We start from the raw sequence: 17,956 nt of genomic DNA, 5'->3' as shown, positions 1-17,956 counted from the left end.
AAGGCATGCAACTAGCTCAACAAATAGAGGCAATACCTTATTTGAATGTTCATCAATTACTGGTGTTGGTGTCGAAACTATATTTAAAAAAATGCAAAAACTGATTTAAAGAGAAAAATAATGCCCGAAAAAAGCAAGAAAAAATGTACACTGTAATAAAAAGACAAATAAAACCCCTTTACCTTGTTGCTTTAATATTTTTTAAATGTAAAAGTTTGTATATATTTGTTTACCGCTTGTTTTTACAACCGTGATGATTTGAAATGACTTGTTGGTTCAAAACCTATGATAACTTGTTCCGATAAAAAGCTGCTTAAAACTAAGCTGTAATACTTTTAACGACATTACAATGGTGTTACATATTAACTTTGAAATATTTTCGCATAGTGTTTTTTAATTATATGTTTGCCAGTTGTCAATTTTTTATTGTCTTGTTTATTTACTAATTTTAGTTAAACCATAGATTGACAACTATAAAAACGCATAAAGTTAGATCTAAAATGATTGCTGCATGAATATTAACATTTAGTACCGATCTTAAGCTTATGTAATTAACAATTAAAATGCAGGTAAGATAAATAACTGATTTCAAAAGGTAACTTTGGATAGTTTAGAAAATTTAGAGCGGTCTATTTTATTTTAGAGAAAGAAATGTGTACTTGTTGGAAATAGCGCAATTGGAAAAACTGCTTTGGTCCGTCGTTATACAGAGAATACCTTTGATAACGATCCCGAAAAAAATTTGTTTGATTACAAAGGCTCTGTCTTGGTTAAAAATCATTCAATTCTTTTAGATGTTTCAGTTAATAGCGGTCTAGAGGAATATGACATGTAATAACAAACTACAAAAAAAACTACTTTTAATAAATTATAAATATAATTATTTAATTTTATTTAAAACAACAGATTAAAAGGTTGTTAAATCTTTTGTTGAATGAAGGACTGTTTTATGACTTTTTCTAACGCTGCAAATTTCTTGTTACAATATTTTCTATGCAGGTTAAGACAACTATCCTACACTTTAACAGATATATTCTTGCTTTGTTATTCTGTTGTTCAGCCAGCTTCATATAAAAATATTAAAGAAAAATGGCTTTCTGAAATACAAGAACGTTGTCCTAAAACACCTTATATTCTTGTTGGACTAAAACCTGATTTGCGAGAAGATCAAACCTGATTTGCGAGAAGATCAACATCAGTTACTCCGACCCAGTCTCGAGTTGCCTGTGGCAGTTTGGGATATTATAGATTATAATTGCCCGGTAATTATACTGCTGATTAAGTGCTGGCTCAACATGAGTTCATACCGTTTTTAGCGCCTTACTCAAGTGCGCTACAGCATGAGATCAGTTGGGATTGAACCCACGACCCCATGTGTAGTGTATCAAGTGTTCTTACCACTACACCACGCTGCCGGTTTAATTTGATACACTTTTGTAACAAAAAGCAATTCTCTTTACTACTTGAGTCGCAGGTTTGATTATAACTGTTTATGTAGTAAGTTTATGTTTTTTAGGTCACACTTGCAAAATTAAAAGGTGAAAACCAATCTCCCATCACCCATGAACAAGGTTTAAAACTAGCGAACAAAATAAATGCAAGGGGTTATTTGGAATGTTCATCTTTTACTGGTGCTGGTGTTGAAATTGTATTCCACGAAGCTGCAAAAATTGCTTTACAGACAAAAATAAAAGTTAAAAAAACAGAGAAAAATAGAGAAAGGTGTAATCATCAATAACTGCAAAAAAAAAACAACCTAGCTTCTGTATCAAAGTGGTTTACTGTAGATTATTTCGATAAATATAAAAACCAAAATATGTCAAAAAATTTAAAATTTTAAAGTTATAGAATTTTTGATGCTTTAGGTAGTTGTTTTATAAAATGTAGGTATGATTTTATTTGCATTCTAAAAAAATACATTTTAACAAAGGTGCATATTTTTTTTATCTAGCTCTAAACCTATTTAAACATAATGTTAGCAACAAACCAAGTACTTTTATTTTATTTTTTTTACATTTTCAATTTAGTGGTCGTTTTCTTTTATTTATTTATGCAGTAAACGTTTAGTTATTTTAACGTTTCAATCGTTTTGCTCGATAAAGATCGCAATAAAACGCTAGCATAAAATATCTTTTTGTTGGGGTCAAAGGTTAAGTTACGACAAAACTATGTTTTCCGATGTTTTTCTGTAGATGACAAAATAACTGTTTTTAAAACTAATAAATTTATTGCAACTTATAAACGTGTTTATAATTAAGACAAACAACAATTTATCAATATTTTAATAAATGCTAGATATCAAATAACCTTAAACTTCAAACGATGTTAACTATTTTTCAACATTGAAAAGTTTAATGCGACCACAAAATCAACATTGACTTGTAATAAAAATAAAATTTAAAGCTCAATAAAACAGAAAAGCTGATTCGTTATAAAAAGCCATAAACATCATGCGGTTAAAAATCGCTGACGTTTTAAGGTTTACACAGTTTTTACCAAAAATAGTCAGACCATAAAAAAACGCTAAGGTATTGCATAAATAAACATGCCTTGTTTATGCGTTAACTGCATGAATTCTTCTAAAATATGTTTAAAAACCAGTAAAACGTGAAAATTAGTTTATTATTGCGATACAAGTTTTGTTTTCATTTTAGCAATTACTTTTTGTTGAAATTTTAAGTAATATCTGCTGTGGCTGTTAAGTTCGACAATATTATATAGGATGATATTTAAAAGCTCACTACCAGATGCTGTTATTTCTGAGATACCAGTAGGAACCAGAATACTTGAAAAAATTGTAAGGTATGGAGACAGAGTTGCTTTAGTGAATGGAGAAAACGGAAAAAGAATTCACATATTCTCAAATAAGAAATGACATCATCGAATTTTCTGCTACCTTGTGGTCGTTAGGAGTTCGCAAAGGTCACGTTGTTGTGCTTGTCTATAATATATAGAAAAATGTAAATCTCAAACAATTTTAAAGTAAACTGCGATTACACAATTTTGCCCAAAAATTGGCAGACTGAAAATCAGAGAAACGCTGAGTAAGGTAATGCATGAATAAACATGCCTCGTTTATGGGTTAACTGCATGAATTCTTTTAAAATATGTACAAACAACAGTAAAACGTTAAAATTAGTTTAATTCGCTATACAAGTATTACCTTTATTTAGTGTAAGACTTTTGTTTTGGTGTAAGGTTCAAGTTACATTTTTTTAACTGTTAAAGTCAACCACTTAACTCAAAAGATTGTTTAAAAGCTTAAAATTATTTGTTGTTATTTCTAAGGTTTCAAAAGAATGAGAACCGCTTTTATTTTTTGTTAACAAGCAGCAGCATTAACTCAGTTTAAATATATTTTAACTTAGAAAAGTTACCAGCAAATCAGAGAAACATTATTGCAAAAGTAAGAATTTGCAAGATCCATTACAAAAATTTAATTGCTTAATTTATTGTTTACCAGTTTGTTTAATAAAGAGATCCTGATATTTAATTTTTTTTATTTGTTTTTTCGGGCATTAATAAAAGTACAAAATAAATACGATATACAGTTAATATTACAACAATGCGACGAAAAAAATGACAAAATCAATTTAAAGATTTATAACATGCCAAAAGTAATCGATTGTTTTCGTTAACTTAGTTTTCAATTATTCTCAACCAACTTGCACCCTAAACTCAATAAACTTCAATCTATTAGTTAATTTATAATTAATGACTTTAAATGTCTAAACTTGCAACCAAATCAATATAGCTTCCTGAAAAACCGAAGGTTAAGCTTATGCTACATAATTTTTAAAGTGGTTAGCAGCAAGTAGTTTTATAAAAAAGTATAATGTGGTACAGTTATACCAGTGATTTAATTAAAAACGACAGATTAGAATGCAACCACTTTTGAATACCAGTTAAAAATATTATATACTAAATTTTTATTGTTTATTTTAATAGTTTAGAAAGTTGTTAAAAATTGAAAGTGATAAAATATGATCTTTAAAAGCTCACACCCAGACGCTGTTATATCTGAAGTCCCGGTTGCTACTCGAATTTTGGAGAAAATTTCAAGTTATGGAGACAGAGTTGCTATAGTCAATGCAGATAACGGAAAGGAATTTACATATTCTCAAATAAAAAATGACATCATCGAGTTGTCTGCTACCTTGTGGTCGTTGGGAGTTCGCAAAGGTCACGTTGTCATGCTTGTCGTGCCTTTTGACCCAGAATATATACCTTTCTTGATTGCCATAGCAACGTGTGGGGCCATAATCAACTTTACGTTTCCGCACGAAGATCCCGAAGCAATGACATCACACATTGATCATTTGAAACCATTTTTAATTGTGACAGAATATCCAAATCTGACTAAATCAGAAGTGTCACGTCAAGTTCTTACATTAACCCAAATACGTGACCTCAGGTTGACCCTTGACCCCACAACAAGAATGTTTCTAGATGATGTGATGATTGACGTCCACGAGGATCCATTTGCGATATTTAACTCAAGCGGGACAACCGGAAAGTCCAAAGGAATTGTTGTTACTCATTTTGCTACAAATGCACTTATTGATCAATTCCAACATTTTCAATACCAGCAAACAGATATTATCCTTCTATCCCTTCCGCGTTACCATTTTGCTAGTATTGGGTTATTTATCAGACCATTCCTCGACGCAATAAAAGTTGTAATATCAAAGCAAGTTTCCTCGTTTGAGATTTATAGAATTATTAGTGAGCAAAAAGTAACCGCGTATATAACAAGTGATGATCCAATTCTTATGGATATTATAAATCAAGGAAAAAATTCGAAATTAGATACTCTTAGGCTTATACGTTTTGGTGGTATGTCATTCCCGGAGCATATGAAAATAAAGTCAAAAACCGAACTCGGCATTCCAATTGTTGGCGATTACGGAGCAACCGAAATTGGAATTATTGCACATGGCCCATTTGATACTTGCCCAATGAGCAGTGCTGGCAAACTATTTTCCAACGTTAAAGTTCGTATTATTGACACAGTGAGTAGTGCTGACCTAGCAGTTGGCAAAACTGGTGAAATTGTTGTAAAGGCTTCAACTGTTATGAAAAAGTATTAGAACGCAGAAGGTGATGACCGATTTGCAAAAGATTCGGCTGGTTGGTTTCATACCGGTGACGTAGGCTACTTTGACCAATCAGGCTTTCTGTACATCATAGACAGAATCAAAAACGTTATTAAAGGAGTTTGAAAAATTCCAATCTTACCAGCAGTGATGGAAAAGATTTTGTTAAAGCATCCTCTTGTCAAAGATGCAGCTGTTATTAGAGTCCGTCATCCGAAATATTCGGAAACTCCGAAAGCGTTTGTGGTCTGCGAAAATGACTCCGCAGATGCGGATGAAATCTTATCTTTCTACAACGATCAAGTCCCCGATTTTAAACAAATCCACGGAGGTTTGAAGTTTATTAAAGTTATACCAAGAGTTGGATTGGGAAAAATTGATCGAAATAAACTAAGAAAAATACATGAAAAATAACCAGTAGGCAAACAAATGTACATAAATCTAAATACATTTTAACAGTGATTGTGTAAATATAGTTTTTTAATCTATATGCTTATTAAATAAAATAACAACTATATTTTTGACGTATTTCCGGTTTTATTACGTAACAGAAAAATAGCTTTGCCTGTGAAAAGTAATCTAAAATATCGAAACCGTATCGAATTCAAATTATCTTTACAAGAATATTACAGCCTTCCAAACATGATAGACATTTTTAGTTTGTGTGAAACTTGAAATGTGCATAGGTTACTAAAACGTAATGTCAAATGTATCAGGTTTAAAGTTGACTATATTTGTGGCTTAGGTTAATTTAGGAAAATTATTTTGTCAAAACAGAGGTAGTTGTTCATTAAAAATTATAATTTGAACTTGATTTATGCATTTGCGATAACCAACAAACAATTACATATTATCTTACAAAAATGTCAATCTTAAACAATTTTAAAGTAAACTGTGATCACACAATTTTGCCCAAAAATTGGCAGACTGAAAATCAGAGAAACGCTAAGTAAGGTATTGCATGAATAAACATAACTTGTTTATGGGTTAACTGCATGGATTATTTTAAAATATGAATAAACAACAGTGAAACGTTAAAAAAATCGTTTTATTAGTGCGTTACAAGTATTGTCTATTTTTTTGGTTAGCCTTTTGTTTTGGCTTGAGGTTCAAGTTACAGTTTCTTTAACTGTTAAAGTCAACCACATAATTTAAAAGATTATTTAGAAGCTTGGTACTAGAAGTTGTTATTTTTGAGATTCCAGTAGAAAACAGAACAGTTTTATTATTTTTAATTGTTTTAGTTAACTCTTTATCAATTATTCTCAACCAAATTGCGCCTTAAACTTAATAAACTTCAAATTATTAGTAAATATTTACTTAATGGCTTCAAAAGTTCAAATTTGCAATTAATTAATATTGTTTCCTGATGAACATCGGGTTAATGCTCATGTTACAATATTTTTAGAGTTATTACCAGAAATGCTATAAAAAGGTATAATGGTGATTTAATTAAAAACGACAGATTAGAATGCACAACTTTCAAATACCAATTAATAATATTACATATTTTAACTTCTATTGTTTATTTTTATAGTTTAGAGAGTTGTTTAAAATAAAAAATTAATAAAATATGATCTTTAAAAGCTCACACCCAGACGCTGTTATATCTGAAGTCCCGATAGCAACTCGAATTTTAGAGAAAATTTCAAGTTATGGAGACAGAGTTGCTATAGTCAATGCAGATAACGGAAAGGAAATTACATATTCTCAAATAAAAAATGAGATCATCAAGTTTTCTGCTACCTTGTGGTCGTTGGGAGTTCGCAAAGGTCACGTTGTCATGCTTGTTGTGCCTTTTGACCCAGAATACGTACCTTTGTTGTTCGCCATAGCAACGTGTGGGGCTATAATCAACTTTTCGTATTCGCACAAAGATCCCGAAGCGATGACATCACACATCGATGATTTAAAGCCATTTTTAATAGTGACAGAGTATCCAAATCTGCCTAAATCAGAAGTGCCACGTCATGTTCTCACTTTGACCCAGATTCGTGAACTCAAGTTAACAATTGACCCTACAACAAGGATGTTTCCGGTCGGTGTAATGATTGACGTTCATGAGGATCCAATTGTGATCTTTAACTCAAGCGGGACAACCGGAAAATCCAAGGGAATTGTACTCACCCATTTTGCAATGAATGCAGCTCTAGATCATGTTAAAAATATAAGATTAGACCAATCTGATTGCAGTCTCTTTATTTTTTCGCGGTATCACTATGGAGTTGTGTGGTCAATCCTTAGAAATTTTAGTTTAGGAATCAAATTTGTTACGTCCCCTAACATGGCATTACCAATGTTGTACAAAGTTGTCAGAAAGCACAAGGTTACAATATTTGCAACTACAAATGCACCGGTTTTAATGGAGCTCATAAATCGTGGAAAAGTCCCCGAATTAAATTCTTTAAAGTTTGTAGCCTTTGGTGGAATGCCATTTCCAGATCACATGAAGGAAAAAGCAAGGACTGAACTTGGTTTTAGTATTCTGTCTGGTTATGGTTCTTTAGAGACTGGAGTTGTTTCTAGCGGTCCACTGGATTGTCCAGTAAACAGCGTAGGGAAGCTTTTTTCCAACATAAAAGTTCGTATCCTTGACCCATTAAGTGGCGCCGAGTTAGGAGTAGGCAAACCTGGTGAAATTTTAATTAAGTCACCCAGTATGATGAAAGAATATTTTAAACCAGAAGGTGATGACCGATTTGCAAAGGATTCAGATGGTTGGTTTCATACCGGTGACGTAGGCTACTTTGACCAATCAGGCTTTCTTTACGTCATAGACAGAATCAAAAACGTTATTAAAGTAGTCGGGGGTATTTCAATCTACCCAGCAGAAATGGAAAAGATTTTGTTAAAACATCCTCTTGTTAAGGATGCGGCTGTTATTGGAGTCCGTCATCCGAAATATTCGGAAATTCCGAAAGCGTTTGTAGTCCGCGAAAATGATTCCGCAGATGCGGATGAAATCTTATCTTTCTACAACGACCAAGTTCCCGATTTTAAACAAATCCACGGAGGTTTGGAGTTTATTGAAGTTATACCAAGAGTTGGATTGAGAAAAATTGACCGAAATAACTTGAAGAAAAAGCATGAAAACACTCATCCAACAGCTGATTAATATTACAACAATAGCATTTGACCTGATAAAAACAAGTTAACTATTTTTTTAAATATTTTTTAAGTGTATTATTAATTGTGCTGATGATGATTTTTCACATAAATAACTGCAAAATTTGTAGACAAAAAATGGAGTTGAAAAATGTGATCTTTAATAACTTTAATTAAAAACTTAGCAGCATACTTTTATTGTTTTATTGTAAACTACAAGAATTATATTTCGTTTAAAAATGTTGCAGAACTTATTTTATAAAATTATGTGATTTGGTTAAAAATAAATCTTTAAAATTCTTTCATATTTGTTTTTTAACATTTTAAAACTATTAAACAAGCACAACTAACATTAAATTAGACTAACTGAATCGAAGATTTCTGTAAGAACTTTTAAAAACGAGACGACTCAAGTAGAAAAGGCTGTAATAGTATGAATAAGGGTAATATTAAGAAAGCCAATAAATGACTTAACTTAACTTTGCTTACTGTGCGGTTAAAGAATAACCGAAATATAACCACAAGCTATTTATAAAAATGTCCTTGTTAACATAAGTTTATCATCAAGATCACAGAACCGTCTTGAAAATATTGATTGAGTAAATTCTTGTTGAATTTAGAATATTTTCTGACATATTTTTCTGACAAAAAGGTACAAATAAAATTTATTGTTATAATTTTATTGCAAATACTTTATGCAAAAAAATGCTTTTTAAGTATCCACAAACCAACAATATTAAACGACTTATTACTTGTACAAGCAAAATTAATAATAAGTTGTCATATTTAATGATCATACAACTTTATATACCAAACTTAATCAAAGGTAATTGGATATATGTACAGTTTTTTCCAAACTGTTTATTTTTCATGTATTTTTTTCAGCTCATTTCGGTCAATTTTTCCCAATCCAACTCTTGGTATAACTTCAATAAACTCCAAACCTCCGTGGATTTGTTTAAAATCGGGGACTTGGTTGTTGTAGTAAGATAAGATTTCATCCGAATCCGCGGAATCATTTTCGCGGACTACAAACGCTTTCGGAGTTTCCGAATATTTCGGATGACGGACTCCAATAACAGCCGCATCCTTAACAAGAGGATGTTTTAACAAAATCTTTTCCATTTCCGCTGGGAAGATCGAAATACTTCCAACTCCTTTAATAACGTTTTTAATTCTGTCTATGACGTAAAGAAAGCCTGATTGGTCGAAGTAGCCTACGTCACCGGTATGAAACCAACCAGCTGAGTCCTTTGCAAATCGGTCATCACCCTCAGGTTTAAAATATTCTTTCATCATACTGGGTGACTTAACTAAAATTTCACCAGGTTCGCCTACTCCTAATTGGGCACCACTTGATGGGTCAATAATACGAACTTTTATGTTGGAAAAAAGCTTCCCTACGCTGTTTACTGGACAATCCAGTGGGCCGCTAGAAATAATTCCTGTCTCTGAAGCACCATAACCAGACAGAATACTAAAACCAAGTTTGCTTTTTGCATTTTCCTTCATGTGATCTGGAAATGGCATTCCACCAAAGCCTACCATTTTTAAAGAATCCAATTCAGGAACTTTTCCACGATTTATAAGCTCCATCAAAACGGGTGCATTGGTGGTTGCAAACACTGTAACTTTATGCTCCTTGACAATTTTGTACAACATGGGTAATGTCATGTTTGGTGACGTAAGGAATTTCATTCCTACATTAACATTTTTTAAGATTGCCAAAATAGCACCGTAATGGTACCGCGGAATGATGAAAAGGTTGCAATCAGATTGATCTAATCTTATATTTTCAAACTGATCCAAAACTGCATTCATAGCAAAATGAGTGAGGACAATTCCCTTGGACGTTCCGGTTGTCCCGCTTGAGTTAAAGATCGCAAATGGATCCTCGTGGACGTCAATCATCACACCAACGGGAAATACCCTTGTTGTGGGGTCAAGGGTCAACTTGAGGTCACGAATCTGGGTCAAGGTAAGGACGTGACGTGGCACTTCTGATTTAGGCAGATTTGAATATTTTGTCACAATTAGAAATGGTTTCAAATTATCAATGTGTGATGTCATTGCCTCGGGATCTTCGTGCGAATACGAAAAATTGATAATGGCACCACAGGTTGTTATGGCAAACAACAAAGGTACATATTCTGGGTCAAAAGGCACGACAAGCATGACAACGTGACCTTTGCGAACTCCCAACGACCACAAGGTAGCAGAAATCTCAATGATGTTATTTCTTATTTGAGAATAAGTAAATTCTTGTCCGTTATCTGCATTTACAAAAGCAACTTTGTCTCCATAACATGAAATTTTCTCTAAAATTCGAGTTGCTATCGGGATTTCAGATATAACAGCGTCCGGGTGTGAGCCTTTAAAAATCATGCCTATCAAGTTTTACTTTTGAACAACTATCTATCCTTTAAAAATATGTAATATAAGTCAGTGAATAAAAGCTTGATTTAATAACAACAAACGAAAGCTATGATTTTTGTTAAAATTTAAAGTTTCATCTAATTTTGCTTAAGAGACTTCTCTTAGTTCGGCAGTATAACTGTACTTAATTAAACATTTTTTTTGTAGAACTACGCGCCGCTAACAACCTAAAATCTTGTATCCGAAGCGATTAAACTAACGCTTATCAGCAAGCAATGTTGATTTAGTTGTAAATTTAAACATTTAAAAGTCTGTAAGTCAATATTAACCGATAGTTGGTGGTATAATGATGAAATGCTTAAAATTACAACGCACTTTTTTTGTAAAGTCACTGCGCTAAATAAAATCAGAAATTAATCATAAAAAAATAATTTTTTTTGTAAGTATTACAAACTTGATATGCAAGTCACCTATATTATTGTCCGATTAAATTTATCTTATTGACAGACCATTTTAAAATGTTATTACTTGAACATCAAAGTAATTATAAGTTGTTATTTTTAATAATCATATAACTTTATAATAAACCCAATTAATGATAAAATGTTTTTCGATTAATGTATATTTATTTGCCAACTGGTAATTTTTTATGTATTTTTTTAAGTTCATTTCGATCAATTTTTCCCAATCCAACTCTTGGTATAACTTCAATAAACTCCAAACCTCTGTGGATTTGTTTAAAATCGGAAACTTGGTCGTTGTAGAAAGATAAGATTTCATCCGCATCTGCGGAATCATTTTCGCGGACCACAAACGCTTTCGTAGTTTCCGAATATTTCGGATGACGGACTCTTATAACTGCTGCATTCTTGCGACGGTACTCTTTTTTATTTCTGCTTGGAAGATTGAAATTCCCCCAACTCCTTTAATGACGTTTTTAATCCTGTCTATGATGTACAGAAATCCTGATTGGTCAAAGTAGCCTACGTCACCGGTATGAAACCAACCAGCTGCCCCTTCTGCGTTGTAATACTTCTTTATTTAAAGTCAACAGTTTAAAGCCTTTACAATAATTTTACCTGTTTTGCCAACTCATAGGTCAACACCACTGACTGTGTCAATAATACGAACTTTAACGTTGGAAAAAAGTTTGCCAGCACTGTTTATTGGGCAGGTATCAATAGGGCCAAAAGCAAAGGTGGGCACTAAACCGTTAATGCGTTAATTGTTAATTAACGAAGTTAAATTTTAACTTTAAAAATCGTTAACGGACCTGTTAACTTCCGTTAAATTAAGTCCGTTTATTTAATATTTTTACAAGTTTACCATGGTTATATAAAAGTATAGCCTATATGTTTTATTTTGCCGTTTATTGGGTTTAATCGTTTCAATTTTAAACGATGTATGTAGTACGTAACGAATTATCACTTAACGAAGTTACTTTCTCAGTAAAAACAACATCTCACAATTTTGTACTTTTTCTATAAAAATATTTGATTTCTTAAATCAGGAATTAAAAACCAGAGGTTATATTCTTCAAATTTTTTGGCCCTTTAAAATCATTTGTTTCCATAGTTTAAGTTAAATATTGAAAATGTATTATACTATTTAATTGTACGTTTTTTAATCCTTACATTTAAATTCTTAAAAATGTTTAACTTTAACTTGTTTAATTTAAACATTTTTTGCAGTTGTTTTTGGTTTATTATTATAGTTCTGAATATTTCAATTCACAACATTTTTATTAATTTAGTAAGTTTTAATGTAACTTTTGTTTTGGTAATAATAAAAAGTTTTATTGGCTGAATTTTTAATTAACAATATACCAATGCTGTTTTATACTGTTAAGTTTTAATGATCTTGTCATTTTGTCTACTAACATATTGTTATTTGTAAATTTTTTTTATGGCAATTTTTTTTTTATTTTTGTATATATTTTTTTTTATTTAGTGTGCATTAAAACAAAAATGACAATTAATTAAATGTTGGTCTTTTTAAGTAGAATTTTACATCTGCAGACTCTCAGAAGTAAAAAATCATAAAAATCAAACTTTAATATAATATGAAATAAAACATCTTTAGAGTATTCAGCTTGTTAAAATTTGTTTTTCAATTTAATTTTTACAAAAATGACAAGTAAATTTTTTTTCATTTTATTGTAACATTACCAGCTATACATAACTGACTTTTAACAAACTAAGATACAAATAAGTTAAAACATATATTACCAATAATTTAAAAATTAATAATAAATCGTGAGTAGATTTTCTATATATATAATTGAGCGGGCGTGATATTTATGTTTGTCCATTTTAAAAGACCTCAAAAATAGAGTAAATTATCACAGGCAAATATTAGTTGAAAGTTGTGACCATATTATGACAATTAAAATGCTGATTAAAAAAAACTATAATTGTTAAATGATTATTTTTTGTGTTTAAAAATATATATACAATTAAGGGTAAAAATTAGCATGAGTGATGCTGTAGCGCCCTTGAGTAATGCCCTATGAACGGCATGAAATCCTGCTAAGCCAGCATTTAATCAGCAGCATAATTACTGGGCAATTATAATCTCTATAATATCCCGAACTGCCACAGGCAACTCGAGACTGGGTCGGAGTTAAGTCGCGCATTCGACTTTCCCACATCGAGGATAAAGATATATACAAAAAAAAATTGTATGACCTGGTTTTAATAGTCATTTTTTAGAAAAAAAGCCAATTTTAAAATTACTGTTTTGTTAAAATTAAAACCAGGTCACTCTGGTTTGTTGGTGATAAGCCATTGCACCACGACAAGGTCAACCAGAAAGCAATGGGTTAGTTCTAGGCCAACACCGGAATTTTATGGGAGTCGTCGGGAGGAGGTAAGGTCAGAAACCCATAAAACCCGGCAAAAACCTTTGGATGTATACGGCGGACTAAAACTAACTCTCCGTGGTTGTACATATTAGCAGAAAAACGGTCTGACCGCGATTGGTTCTGAACCACTAAAAATGGATAACCTAAATTAACATAAACTGAACTGTAATATTGTAAAACTGTGATGGTGTGATTGATACTTTGAAACCCCCAATTTAGATTGTTAACCTGAAACCTAAATACCCTTTAAAAAAAAGCAAGTTTATGATTAGGGGTTTTAAAGGTTTATCTTAGTTAGCCTGTGGAGCTGGAAAAATAAATGGTTAGGGGTTAATTTTAGTTAGCCTGTAGAGCTAAAAAAAACGAAAATGGTTAGAGGTTAGTTGGGTGAAAAAAAATATGCCAGCGAGATACTTACTTTTGGGGACCATACTTACCCTGAAAAAAAAATTTGTTAGATGACTTGAAAATTCTTGAAAATCCATTCTTGAAATTCTTGAAAAGTTTCTAAGTATAATTTAAATAAATTTTCTAAACCACCAAGCTAAAATCAAAATGCTTCTAACTTTGAAATATCTAAGTCCAAATTTTCTGACTGTTATCTACAAATAACTAATTGCTTTTTTAAACTTTTTACAACAATTTTTGCTTACTCTGCCATTTTTTTTGAATTTCTAAAAATTAAATTTTTCTAAGATTCACTTTACCACTACTACGTAAAACATAATCGCAAGCAAGCGTAAAGCATCGAAATTGAGCGCGCCGAAAATTGAATTCTTATATGGAAGAATTGAACAATGAATGAACGATTCATTCAAGCGAACGTCGCAACACAGAATATCACACAAGTGATATTATAACACATTTAGTGTTTAAACTCTTTTTTGAAAAAATTTTTTTTAAGTTAAAATTCTTTTCTGAAAGAATTTAACTTGAACTACGACACCACATTAGTGGTTATCATAGCAACCAACCTTTATTCGTTTCCATCTTCATTTTTCAGTCCAGAGTTTCTTCAGTCCCGAGTTTGGAGGTCACGAGTTCGATAAAAGTTTGAAGTAAAAATCCAACATCAGCACAAGTTATTAACACAAGTTATCTACTATCAATTTTTAAAAAACTTTAAATACAATTTTACAAACTACAAAAATAATGTAAAATTTTACAATAAATTGAAGACTTCATCCAAAATCTTTTTCCTCCTTATTTGCTCTGCGAAGACCTATATCATAACATTTACATAATATAGAGAAGTTTAACCCAAGCATGGAAAATACTTGACCAAACTTTTAATGAGAAAGACAAGGAAAAGATCATACCAGTTAGAAAACTGATATGATGGAGAGCGGCGAAAATTAAGTTATCCGAATCGCGGGTTTACCGATATCAGTATACATCCAGATTTGCTGCAAAATTACGAAAACCAAGTGAGGCTTGTCCTCTTTACAGATACTTATATATAAGTTTTTATAGTTAATATAGTTATTTAAGTTAAGTTACCTAAGCCTACATTTTAAGGAACCCCCCCTTATCTTAACCTATCCTATCCTATCATGACCCCCCCATTAACCCTATTTTTAAGTGGCCTTAGTTGCAACAATGTTGCAGTTAATGAAAAATGAAAAGTGCCAGGAGGCGAAGCAACAAACATTAGAGCTATCTTAGCCTAGTGAAAATTAACAAGAAGGGTTCAAATAGTAAAAGAGATAGAGTTAATTAACTTAATTAATGAGGTTTTTTACCATGAGATTCGATTGTGTAGTGTGTAGCAAATGTGTGGTACTAGACCACGCAGATTCAATTGTGTGGTAATAAAACCACCGAGGAATGATTGTGTGGTAACAGAACCACCGAGAAATAATTGTGTGGTAACAGAACCACCGAGGAATAATTGTGTGGTTATGGAACCACTGAAGTTTGATTGTGTAATCTGGAGTGGAATCCACAGCTTGAAAGGATAAAAGGATCTCTAAAACAATATTAACAAATGTAAGATGAAGTATTTATTTAAAAATTTTGTAAAATAATTGGTCATACTTTAAAATAAAGTTTTATCAAAAGCAAACCTTTTTTTAACATGTCCAGTAATCAGAGATATCGCATAAAAATTAAATGTTTAACAATTTAAATACCAAAATAAATTACATAGAACAATACTATAAAATTGGAAAATGTGACAAAGTGGTTTACCCATTTTTTGGCAAGGTACATGAAAAACAATAAAATAAATCTTACCTCGAAGCAGTTGAAGATCTAACAATTCCACGTTGCCCATTTTGCAGAATTATCATTCTTAAACCATTCTGTTAAAATAAAATTAATTTATTAAACTTTTGCTTTTAAGTAAAAAATTACTTTTAGTAGGTATTTAATGATCCCATATTTAACTAAAAAGTTTGCAATGACTTGTAGATAACCATTTTTTTCGTGGGTAGAAAGTATATTAAATTTTTAGCTGCATGTTATATGTTCGCTAGTGGTCAAAACAGAAGTAATGTCAACTATTAATAATTGTATTGCTAGTAATACTAGGCTTAGAACTTACTTAATTATTAAGTACTTGTACAAGCGAACTATATATAATTTAGCACATCCTTAACAAAAATTATGTGTTTAAGAATTTTAAAGAAATGGCTTAAAACTTTTTAAAATACCTTTTAAAGAAATGGCTTAAAACTTTATTGCTTTTATGTTAAAAGCCTTAATCCAAAACAGGCTGCGTAACTTTGCCTGAAAAAAATAAATTTAGTATAAAAAACATACAAAATTATGACATTTTATCTATATTATTTCATAACCATTTTATAACAGATACATATATATATGTTTGTATAAAGATGAATGTGGAATTAGTTAGTAAACTCATAAAGTTAAAAAAAAACAGTAAACCACTCTTATTTAATATATAAAAAGTTGAATTACCTTTTATTATTGGATAGTTTAACAGTGAACTTGTCTTCTTGTTTGCTTTGTTTTAAATATGTACAGCAATCTAAAATCAAAAAAATCTGTGTTAGGGTTAAGTTTTCGTAAAAACGACAGTTTATTTATTTTGTTGGCCTAAGTATAGGACATACATAATATATATATGTATAAATATGGTCTACCAAGCTTTAATATATATTTAAATAACAAACGGATATTTACCTTATATCGTAACTGCTGTAGCTTTGTTAAATCAATGAATAAGTCCGCGTCTTTTAATCCCTCCTAAAAATAGCAAAATTGAGATCCTTTAAAATATTATTTTAAAACATGTTTATTTTATGGTTCTACAAAAATTTCAAACCGTATAAATAATAAGATGTGAAAACCGTAAAAGTAGCAAGAACAATATATATTAATTAGCGTGATTATAAAATACAAACTTATTATTAGATATAAAATAATTATCAGGTTGTGGAATCTAAATAGCTATTGCCATTTTTTATTTCAATATTATATTTCTTTGATTCTAAATTAAACAAATTAAATCTTAACCTGGAGCGAAGTAGATCCGAATTGTTGAATTGGTTGCCTTAGTTGCAGAAACAAAAATCATTTTCAAGCCGCCTAAAAATAAAGCAAAAGTATTTTTCAAATATTTTAAACCCTATTACTTTAGTTACATTAGCTAACCATAAGTAACATTATTTGCCTAAAAATATCTTATATAGTTGGAAATACAATTAGTTTTAATTATATACCTATTTTGCGAATGGCTTTAAACTTCATTGCTTTTATGTTAAAAGCCTTCATCCAAATTAGGCATTGTAACTTTGCCTGAAAAAATATAACAATATTCAGATTAAAGTTGGTGCATAAGATAGAGAAAAAGATATAATATTCGAATATTACTATTTTAAATCTAAATTTAATTCTAATTTAATAATACCTGTTAAAACTGGATTGTCTAGCTGTTTAATTGGTTTCTTGTATAGCGTGAAACATTGGTACAAAGTTATCTAAAATAATAAAACAAGTTGTTCATAAAATAAACAGTCTATTTTTTAGCTTATTTTAATTTTCGTGATATATTTGCAACTGTTGACTATTATTTGCTTGTGATAATTTTCCAAACACATACCTTATAGCATGATAACTTCGTCTTTTTTGAATAATTTTTGTCTGCGTCTTTGAGAATCTCCAGTTATCCTTTATTCCTCCAGTTACAAAAGTTCAGTTTCTTCTGATAACTCCTTAAACAGTATTCCTATTTTTTTATCCTACCCCTAAACAGTTTTCCTAATTTACTTCTAAAACAGGACTCCAGTTTTCCTTCCAAAAAAGAACTCCAGTTTTTCTTCAAATAATAAATTCCAGTATTCCTTCAAAACTAAATTCCAGTATTCCTTCAAAAATAAATTCCAGTTTACCTTCAATATAAATTCCAGTTTTCCTCTAATATGAATTCCAGTTTTCCTCGAAAAATATTCCAGTTTTCCTTTAAAAATATTCTAGTTTTCCTTTAAAAATATTCTAGTTTTCCTTTAAAAAAATTCCAGTTTTCCTTTAAAAAAATTCCAGTTTTCCTTTA

The 17,956-nt window shown here is 30.8% G+C and overlaps 4 protein-coding genes across 4 annotated transcripts; 3 read left to right on the top strand and 1 right to left on the bottom strand.

Annotated features, from left to right (window-relative positions):
• Positions 1 to 563: 563 nt before the first annotated feature.
• LOC145742558 (ras-related C3 botulinum toxin substrate 2-like) lies at positions 564 to 1,738 on the top strand. The gene is made up of 4 exons (XM_082560334.1): positions 564 to 569; positions 644 to 831; positions 1,000 to 1,138; positions 1,517 to 1,738. Exons 1-4 carry the CDS (start codon positions 564 to 566, stop codon positions 1,736 to 1,738), a joined length of 555 nt encoding a protein of 184 aa, XP_082416460.1.
• A 2,245-nt stretch (positions 1,739 to 3,983) lies between these two features.
• On the top strand, positions 3,984 to 5,090 carry LOC145742557 (uncharacterized). The gene has a single exon (XM_082560333.1). It carries the CDS (start codon positions 3,984 to 3,986, stop codon positions 5,088 to 5,090), a length of 1,107 nt encoding a protein of 368 aa, XP_082416459.1.
• A 1,338-nt stretch (positions 5,091 to 6,428) lies between these two features.
• On the top strand, positions 6,429 to 8,433 carry LOC145741759 (uncharacterized). The gene has a single exon (XM_082559407.1). It carries the CDS (start codon positions 6,670 to 6,672, stop codon positions 8,209 to 8,211), a length of 1,542 nt encoding a protein of 513 aa, XP_082415533.1. The 5' UTR covers positions 6,429 to 6,669; the 3' UTR covers positions 8,212 to 8,433.
• Positions 8,434 to 9,062: 629 nt separating this feature from the next.
• Positions 9,063 to 10,586, bottom strand: LOC145742556 (uncharacterized). The gene has a single exon (XM_082560332.1). The coding sequence runs from the start codon at positions 10,584 to 10,586 to the stop codon at positions 9,063 to 9,065; it is 1,524 nt and encodes a 507-aa protein (XP_082416458.1).
• Between the last annotated feature and the right edge of the window lie 7,370 nt (positions 10,587 to 17,956).

Source organism: Corella eumyota, chromosome 2, assembly GCF_963082875.1.
Source record: "Corella eumyota chromosome 2, kaCorEumy4.1, whole genome shotgun sequence".
Lineage (NCBI taxonomy): Eukaryota > Metazoa > Chordata > Ascidiacea > Phlebobranchia > Corellidae > Corella > Corella eumyota.
The sequence above is the reverse complement of the archived record's forward strand: the minus strand, read 5'-3'. Positions and strand labels throughout refer to the sequence as shown.

Coding starts and splice junctions, on each gene's coding strand:
- LOC145742558 (XM_082560334.1), top strand. Junction 832..999: donor GGTCTAGAGGAATATGACAT/GTAATAACAAAC, acceptor TTTTCTATGCAG/GTTAAGACAACTATCCTACA. Junction 1,139..1,516: donor CTAAAACACCTTATATTCTT/GTTGGACTAAAA, acceptor TATGTTTTTTAG/GTCACACTTGCAAAATTAAA.
- LOC145742557 (XM_082560333.1), top strand. CDS start 3,984: ATGATCTTTAAAAGCTCACACCCAGACGCTGTTATATCTGAAGTCCCG.
- LOC145741759 (XM_082559407.1), top strand. CDS start 6,670: ATGATCTTTAAAAGCTCACACCCAGACGCTGTTATATCTGAAGTCCCG.
- LOC145742556 (XM_082560332.1), bottom strand. CDS start 10,586: ATGATTTTTAAAGGCTCACACCCGGACGCTGTTATATCTGAAATCCCG.